We start from the raw sequence: 8964 nt of genomic DNA, 5'->3' as shown, positions 1-8964 counted from the left end.
TCCCTTTGCCTCTCCCCCTGCTCATGCTCTCTCTCTGTATCTCTTTGTCTCAAATGAATAAATAAAACCTTAAAAAAAATAGAACTGCCCTATGATCCTGCAATCCTACTTCTGGGTATTTATCTGAAAAAACAAAAACACTAGATGAAAAAGATATGGCACCCCCTGTTCATTGCAGCACTATTTACAATAGCCAAGACATGGAAACAACCTAAGTGTCCGTAAGTAGATGAATGGATAAAGAAGATGTGATACATCTACAATGGAATGTTACTGAGTATAAAAAAGAATGACATCTTGCCATTTGTGACAACATGAATGGACCTCGAAGACATTATGCTAAGTGAAATAAGTCAGACAAAGAAAGACAAATACTGTATGATTTCACTTATATGTGGAATCTGGGGGAAAAAAAAAACACAAAGCACTCACAATACAGAGAACAAATTGATGGTTTCCAGAGATGGGATGGGGGGATGGGGGGTCAAATGGGTAAAGGTGGTCAAGAGTTACAAACTTCCAGTTTTGTTTTGTTTTTTTTAAAGATTTTATTTATTTGACAGAGAAAGACACAGTGAGAGAAGGAACACAAGCAGGAGGAGTGGGAGAGGGAGAAGCAGGCCTCCCGCTGAGCAGGGAGCCCAATGTGGGGCTCAATCCCAGGACCCCGGGATCATGACCTGAGCTGAAGGCAGATGCTTAATGACTGAGCCACCCAGGTGCCCCTACAAAATTCCAGTTTTAAAATAAATAAGTCATAGAGATGTAATGTACAACATGGTGACTATAGTTAATAATATTGTATTATACTGTGGGGCCCAAGGGCAGCCCACCCCAAAAATGTGCCACCTTTTTTAACTAAAGTTACTTAAGAAAGAGACAGTGCATTACCCAAATAATACAAAAATACAGATTTGAAGGGGTATGTGCTCCCCAGTGTTTACATTACTAGCATTATCAACAATAGCCAAACTATGGAGAGAGCCCAAATGTCCATTGACTGATGAATGGATAAAGAAGATGTGAGATTTATATGTGTATAAGTATATAAATATATAAATCTCATATATATACATATATAAATATGAAAGTCTCATATTTATATATACATATAAATATAAATATCTCATATATACATATATAAATATAAAAATCTCATATATATACACATCTATATATAATGGAATATTACTCAGCCATCAAAAAGAATGCAATCCTGCCATTTGCAACAATGTGGATAGAGCTAGAGGGTATTATGCTAAGTGAAATAAGTCAGTCAGAGAAAGTCAAATATCATATGATCTTACTCATTTGTAGAATTTAAAAAGGAAAACAAAGGAACATAGGGGAAGGGGGGAAAAAAGAGAGAGGGAAGCAAGCCATAAGAGACTCTTAACCACTGGGAACAAGCTGAGGGTTGTTGGAGGGAGGTGGGTGGGGGATGGACTAGATGGGTGATGGGGATTAAGGAGGGCACTTCTTGTGATGAGCACTGGGTGTTGTTTGTAAGTGATGAATCACTGATTTCCACTCCAGAAACCAATATTGCACTGTATGTTAGCTAAGTAAAATTTAAATAAAAGAAAAGAAAAGAAAAGAAAAGAAAAGAAAGAGCCCGCACAAGAGCAACATCCTGACCCTCCCCCCACCTTTTGTCTCCAGAAAGCAGGAAATAAATCTCCCGTGGAAAGCTACACTCCCTGTATCAGGAGATAAAGGGACATCCTTCTCACCAGAGGTAGGAAATTCAGAGCCGAGAAGAATGGAGAAACAAACCTTGGTACTTTTACTAATTTATTACCCCAGCCCAAATCCTGTTTAGAATTTCTTAGTAATTGAGGCTCCCAACCATAAGTTTTCTTTGTCCTGTCAATTTCTCACAGATTTATGTCTCTTTGTTTAAAATGTATAAAAGCTAGATGCCATCATCATTTCTTTGGGTCGTACTTTCATTATTGGTTCTCTGCACACAAGTAATTAAACTTCGGGTTTTTTTCCTCCTGTTAATTCATCTCATGTCAATTGAATTCTTAGACCAGACAGAATAACGTTGAAAAGAAGAGGTAAATTTTTTCCTCTCTGACAGTATATTTGAAAATTGCTAAGAAAGCTCTTTATTATTATTATTATTATTATTATTATTATTATTTTCAAGAAAGCTGTTCCTAAATGTTCTCAACACACATACAAAAAAATTCTCATCACAAGAAAAATAAAATTGCAACTCTACGTGGTGATGGATGCTAACCAGATTTAGAGTGGTGATCATTTTGCAATATCTACAAATAGCAGGTCATGCTGTATGTATACTTGGAACTAATATAATGTTATATGCTAATTATACCTCACTTAAAAATAAATCTTAAAAATAAATGAGAGGTTGTTTTCAAGTGGTTAAAAAAAAAGGCATTCTAAGTCTATGAAGTTTTGTATAACAACTTCTAAAACAAGCATCTGCAATGGTTCACAGCCCTGGCTGTCCCTGAGAATTACCCAGAGACAGAACAAATACCTAAGGTGAGGCCCACCCCAGAAGTCAGGCCCTGTGGGAAATGGGGCCTGACCTTATGTATTTTTTAAAGCTCCAGGTGAATGTAGTATGCATCCAGGGTTGAACCACTAATCTCAAGAAACCATGACTCTGATGCTCAAATTGATTCAAGTTACTTTTCCCTTGAACTGTGAATCTGAATTTTTATTCTGAATTGAACTAGCAGAACTGAATCCGTTCACTAAAAACAACTTGAGATCATTCAAATCATTTAGAACTTGGGCCAAAGGAAAGGTGCAGTTAATTTAGTAACGACTGAGATCTAACTGAAATCAAAAGAACATCAGGCTCAGGAGACCCGGTTTATATCACTGGCACGATCGCTCACTAGCTGGGTAGCTTGAGGACTTCACACAATCCCATTGAAGTTTCTTTGTCTATAAAATGAAGGTACTGGTCTAGAAACCTTTAAGGTGCTCTAAATTTCTGATTCAATTCCAGGAAAGAGCTTGCAAATAAAAAGTTTTAAAGTTGTACGCTGCTCCCATTTTGAAAGCATGTGAATTTAGCTATTGGAGCTTTGACAGGAGTGAAAGTATTATTAAAATGTTCAAATTGCCATTCCAATTTACTTTATAATACTTATTCCTGATTGTAAATGACATCACACTTAAAGGAGAATTGGGTTTAGTCTTTCATTGGCATAGCCGGCTTTTCCTCAATCCTTTGCCCTATCTCAAGGCTGCAGCACATATCTGATGTTGGTCTGTGGGTCCAGAAAGGCAGTTTGACATATCAGCAAAATCGAGTCAGAGGGTTGAGCTCTACCTCTGCCCTGCTAATCCCTATGCCTTAGTTTCCTCATCTGTAAAATGGACATGAGCCTTATCATGAGTGACATCGGTGAGCAGAACTGCTATAAAGATTTTTTTAATTAACATTTAAAACTGCAAAGATCTTTGAAATGTTAACCTTTTTTTTTTTTTTTACTATTTTTTAAAGCAGTTCATTCAGTATCGACCATGCAGTGTTTACCCATAAGAACAAAAGTTAAGAGACACACATACCTGGGATCCTATTGAGGGTCACCCAGAAATGTTCATCAGGGCTGTAAGTGTCCTTGGACCAGGAAAGCAAGTCAAGTGCATGCTGGTCTTGGAGGACAAAGTTGGCAAATTCCCTTGTGAGGGCCACATAGGCAGTGCCAAAGTAAATGGTCATGTTGTGAGGAGGTGGAGTTTTCAATTTTGTTGTTTTAAGCACGTAGGAATTTTTTTTGCTTAATAGCTCCTGGTGGATGAATTTAGTCCGTCCAATAGCGTGACCGGGGGGTAGAATCCCTGGGGTAATATTTTTCCCTTTAAAGCTTTTCAGATACCGAATTATCTCCTTGTTGGTTTTCAGGGGAAAGTCTTGTCCACACATGTTGATGGCGTACTTCCAGGGCACGTCGGACGCCGCGAGGTCTTTGATGCAGTTCAGGTCAGCCTGGAGCCTGGAGATCCCCCCATAGACAACTGGCTCCATCTTGGAAGCCAGGAAAGCATTTGGGAAGCAGCTCAGTAATTGCTTCACTGCATCTTTAAATGTATCTGTCGCCTTCTCATCCACGTGAACACAGTAGACATTTTGGGGCATGTAAATTGCCCTAAAGAGTCTCTCAAAAGTGCCAAAGTCTTTGTGGATGGTCACCGTGTACGCCAAAGGGAACCCCGCTTCTTCTTCCGATAGTGTTTCTGTTATATAGTGACTTTGAGCCATGTACTCGTAACAGGTAGATTCACTGAGGGTGGTTTTCAATGCATTCTCTCTTGGGTAAAAAACCTTCCCCTTAAAAATCCGATGACAGACTTCTGCTAACAGTGAAGCATTGGACAGAGATGCCTTCAGAAAATGCTTCTCCTCCCATAACTCGTTATTGTAAACAAAGACAAAAATCAGGGCAGTGATAAGAGACACGGTAAAAAGACAATGCTTCCAAGAGACCATCATTCAAGACCAGAAAGTGAGGGAAATGTCTCTCGAGAGCCGATCAGAATGTAGATATATTTAACTTACATTTTCTCCAGAATCCATAAATCATCCTCTTGGTAGACGCAATTCTGATCAGTGGTTGTGTGCCCTTCCTGTTGACCGTTTTGTCCTTTTGCTGTCTTCCTTCCCTGCTCATTCACCACTGTTTCATTTCCACCTTTCTCTGACACATCTCTGAAGTAGCTCCCTTGGATTTGCTTTGCTCCGGCTCCTGTTAACCTGCAACCTGTTACCACACAAAAACAAGCGGCCTCGGGCAGATTCTGATTCTGATGCAGCCACCTATCTCCGCGGTAAAATCACCGAAGGGTGAGGTCAGCATTCCGCAAGTGATCCCCCTAAGACTTCTACCCTAGGCTCTTCTCCAGGCCAACAGCTGGCAACCGTGTCAGCTCCCCAACTTCTGTTAATCATTGCGTTCAACTGACTGGCTTTGTTTGCTTAAACAGCACTGCCAAGTTAAAAGCTTCAGTTCTAAGCATGTGAACACTGCCTGGAGAGATATTCTGTCAATAAATATTTAGTGCTTAAAAATTAATCTCTTAACCTATCTTTTTCCACACACGCTCACCCTCCTCCCTATATTGGCTGGGTATGCTGTAAAGCAAGGCATATGACTGGCTGTTGAGCCAAATTCTTTCCAAGGCTTAATTTTCTCTGCTGCTAGGTGAGGTCCTTAAAAAGGCACACTTGCAAGCTTACCTGACCACCTAACTTATTACACAGAGTGACCAGGGCACTGGATGAATAAAGGCTAATTAAAAAAAACAACAACCCACCCCACCCCTGCAAACAGCTGTCCTTACCCCAAAATTGTGTAAAACCTAAAACTGAAGTTAGTGGAATGCCAAGGTGATTTCACCCTAGCCCAAATTGGGTACCTGCAGAGCAGCCTGATGTCTGGAGAGGAAAAAGAGAGGAGCCGTCTCAGTCTGGGAAGTTCCAGAACTCAAGGGGAGAGGTTTTACAAATGTACAAACCCTTTCAAAGGGGTTTCCCCTATGTAAAAGTGAAAATAATTCTACCACCTTCGTAGGTCAGTCATGAGAATAAAATGAGATGACATGTCTAAGAGTTCATGGGCATGGCCAACCACAAGTAGGGGGGAGAGAGGAGTGAACAAAAGCCCCTCCCCCATCACGTGTCAAGAAAATGACACAATCGCCACCTTTCCTTTGAAACCTTTTTACACTTCCCTTATTCTCTCCTCCGCGATCCCGTGCCTGTTGGATGATACATCAAAGAGAGCACGGATCAGTTTTACTTTATTTGGTAGTTAGCTGCATGTGAGTGTGAACGGTCCACACTCAGAGGAGCAGTGCATGAGCACTGAGCTCACACATCCCTCATTTGTTTCTAGCTCCCACCACTGTCTGCACATGCTAGACAATCAAATATGTATTGATTGAGTGCTCTAGTTTTCATTTCCCTGTTTCCCTGGACATTTGTGTGAGATTCCAAGTATTAAGGACTTCTAATCTTTGTGTCTGTGGATGTGGGTACATTCAACATACCTATTTTCCCAATATGTCTTAGTTATAAAACAACATAATATTACAGACTGTAAACAGTGTTTTCATGTCTGGTAGTCTATTTACCTCTTGCCCATAGACATACATGTTTTGATTTTTACCAAGAACACAGGGGAGATGCAAGTTTGCATTCCTGCATTTTGCATTTACTATCAGTCTTCATTGGGATTATCTTCACAATCATTACCTTAGAACACAAGACTGGAGTTATTATTTCTTTTTTCCCAGCCCAGTTGAAAGTTTTATGCATCTATGAGGGGATCTTCGGGAGCGCAGGAAATGATGATAAGAATGGACCCAGGGAAATTCTCCAGAACTAGGTGAGTCAGTCTTACTTGTTTTTGGAATCTGATTTTATAGCATGATTCAGATGCACCATCTTGTCTATATGACCCAAAATAGAATTCAATCAACCCAAATACCTATTTACATAACTATCTCTCATGTGTGTACCTAGAATTCTTTTTTTTTTTTTTTGAATTTAATCTTTATTTACAGGACACTGCAAGAGAGGAGATTCCACATAGAAATAAGAAACCCACTGAGAGGAGGAGCTTCATACAGGTTGTACAGTTTGGAACTGGTCAAGTAGAGTTTCCTTGTAAAAAGTGCTACAATAACAAAACACATTTAAAAAGAGTTCTTAGTAGAGAAACAGTAAGACAAACTTCTCCCAAACAGAGTACACAACAAACAACTTTCTGCCTCAGCTGTACAATCTAAAAGTTAAAAGTCCCAGGAGTGCCATCCTGAACTTGGAACGTATAGCCTTCAGAGGTAGTTTCTGGCACAACATTCTGATCTTCCTCTTCCTCTACAGAGAAATACTTCTCAATCAAGTTTAATGAAGCTTTGTACACAGACTCATTTTCATGGTTTTGTAGAGCTTCAATTTTGTCCAAACCTCCACATTCTTCAATCATTATACTTAGTTTCTCAGTTTCCCCTAGTTTCTCAGCAGCCTGAAAGATGTTTGAAATGGCATCCAGAATAACCAGAATAATTTTGGTGTCTTTTGCAGTTAAGAGGTTCATCAATGGTTCTATTATGCCACAATGAACGAGGTATACAATCTGTTCAACTGTCCCACCACTTGTATAGTTGGTCACAGCCCAGACAGCTTCCTTCTGTGTCTTAAAGTCTGCCTTACAGAGAACACCAATGAGGAATGGGACTAATCCATGATTCACAACTTGCTGTATCTGGTCCTGGCGACCAGCTGTGATGTTTGACATTGTCCATGTAGCTTCCTTCTGAATATTAGTTTTGGGGTTCGTTAGGAGGCTGGGAAAAACAGCAAGTGCTCCTGCATCTATTACAACCTGAGTCTGTTCATCTGTCCCAGTGAAAATATTTCCTATGGCTCTAAGCGCAGGAGTCACAATGGGCAATTCAGTAGCTCCTAGAAGCTTCACAAGCTGGGGCACAACTCCTGTTTTCACAACCATTTCAATCTGTTCATTTGGACCATCAGTAAGGTAGGAAATGGCCCAGCAGGTATCTGCCAATACTTCTGGATCATCATGATGCAGGAGATGAACTAAAGTAGGAAGAATCTGCTCGACAGCATCTAATGGGGGTGCAGGATTCTTGTTGCGACAAAGGTTTGAAAGTGTCCAAGTAAGGTTACGTAAGTAACCATACGCTAAAGATGACATATCAGGAACTGCAAGGAGAGCCAATAGTGGGTCAACTGCACCATACTTAATAACCAAGTCTCGAAAAACTGAACCATCACCTGCAATGTTTCCTAGAGCCCACACAGCTTGTTCACTGATGTGGGCATGGGAAGATGCCAACAGAGAAATGAATGCTGGGATAGCACCTCCATCTACCATGGCCTTGGTCTGTTCTGACGTCCCAGAAGCAATGTTAGTGAGAGCCCAAGCAGATTCAAACTGAATGGGTCTACAATCAGTTCTGCCCAAGAAGGACACAAACTTTGGAATCAAACCAGCCCGGATTATGTTGTCTATGGGGAGCTGTTTTTCCCTAGAAAGCAGTTTCCTAGCAGCTTGAGTAGCCTGGAGCTGGCTTTCCAAATTGTTGCTATTTATGCCTTTGACAATGTCCTCAACAGACCAATTTACAGTGCCCTGGTTGTTGCGGTTTTCCTGTAGTGGAGAGGTAGCATCATCAGGAAACGAGCTTACGTTTCTCCTTTTCAGCATCTGGTCATCCTTCTTAGCTTTCCTCAGCTCCACATTAACTTCTATTCGGCGCCGCCTCATTTCTGTACTGTCTTTCCCCTTGTTCTTGAATCTGTTAAGGCGGGCAGCTGGTGAATTAGCATTCTCGTTGGTGGACATGGTTATGAGACAAAGGGAGAAAGCTACACGGCCGGCTCAGGCTTCCACAGAAGGCAGTCCGGGGCGCACAGGCTGCAGGTCAGCTGCCCTCAAAACGTCCACTACGGATCACCCCAAAGACGGTGTCTGTACCTAGAATTCTTTTGAACAAATCATTTCTTCAGTAGAGTAGCCATACAAGAATAATCTTTTCTGAAATGAGGAATCAAATTTTTCTCATTTAAAAAAAAATTGTGGGGTGCCCGGGTGGCTCGGTCGTTGGGTGTCTGCCTTTGGCTCAGGTCATGGTCCCAGGGTCCTGGGATTGAACCCCGTATAGGGCTCCCTGCTCCGCGGGGAGCCTGCTTCTCCCTCTCCCACTCCCCCCTGCTTGTGTTCCCTCTCTCGCTGTGTCTCTATCTGTCAAATAAATAAATAAAATATTTTTTTAAAAAATAAAAATAAATAAATAAATAATTGTTACTCTCCCTCTAGGTAGCCACTGTCCACATCAAATGAAAGGGACCAGGGATGATTAAATGAAACCATCAATACCTAATTATGCATACTAGTCAAATTTTTACAGCTTCTTCTCCTAATATATCCAGATAATTTTCTC

At 40.8% G+C, this 8964-nt stretch overlaps 2 protein-coding genes across 2 annotated transcripts; both read right to left on the bottom strand.

The window, feature by feature from the left end:
• Positions 1–3336: 3336 nt before the first annotated feature.
• Positions 3337–4490, bottom strand: LOC118027214 (N-acetyllactosaminide beta-1,6-N-acetylglucosaminyl-transferase-like). Its single transcript, XM_035030432.1, has 2 exons — positions 3559–4490; positions 3337–3407 (listed from the first exon to the last, which is right to left on the bottom strand). Exons 1-2 carry the CDS (start codon positions 4481–4483, stop codon positions 3337–3339), a joined length of 996 nt encoding a protein of 331 aa, XP_034886323.1. The 5' UTR covers positions 4484–4490.
• Positions 4491–6608: 2118 nt separating this feature from the next.
• Positions 6609–8481, bottom strand: LOC118027277 (importin subunit alpha-1-like). Its single transcript, XM_035030485.1, has one exon. It carries the CDS (start codon positions 8364–8366, stop codon positions 6777–6779), a length of 1590 nt encoding a protein of 529 aa, XP_034886376.1. The 5' UTR covers positions 8367–8481; the 3' UTR covers positions 6609–6776.
• Positions 8482–8964: the final 483 nt, after the last annotated feature.

This window comes from Mirounga leonina, unplaced genomic scaffold (genome assembly GCF_011800145.1).
Source record: "Mirounga leonina isolate KUSES-001 unplaced genomic scaffold, KU_Mleo_1.0 Mir_366, whole genome shotgun sequence".
In the NCBI taxonomy this organism is placed as follows: Eukaryota; Metazoa; Chordata; class Mammalia; order Carnivora; family Phocidae; genus Mirounga; species Mirounga leonina.
Note: the sequence above shows the minus strand (reverse complement) of the source record. Positions and strands in the feature narration are given on the sequence as shown.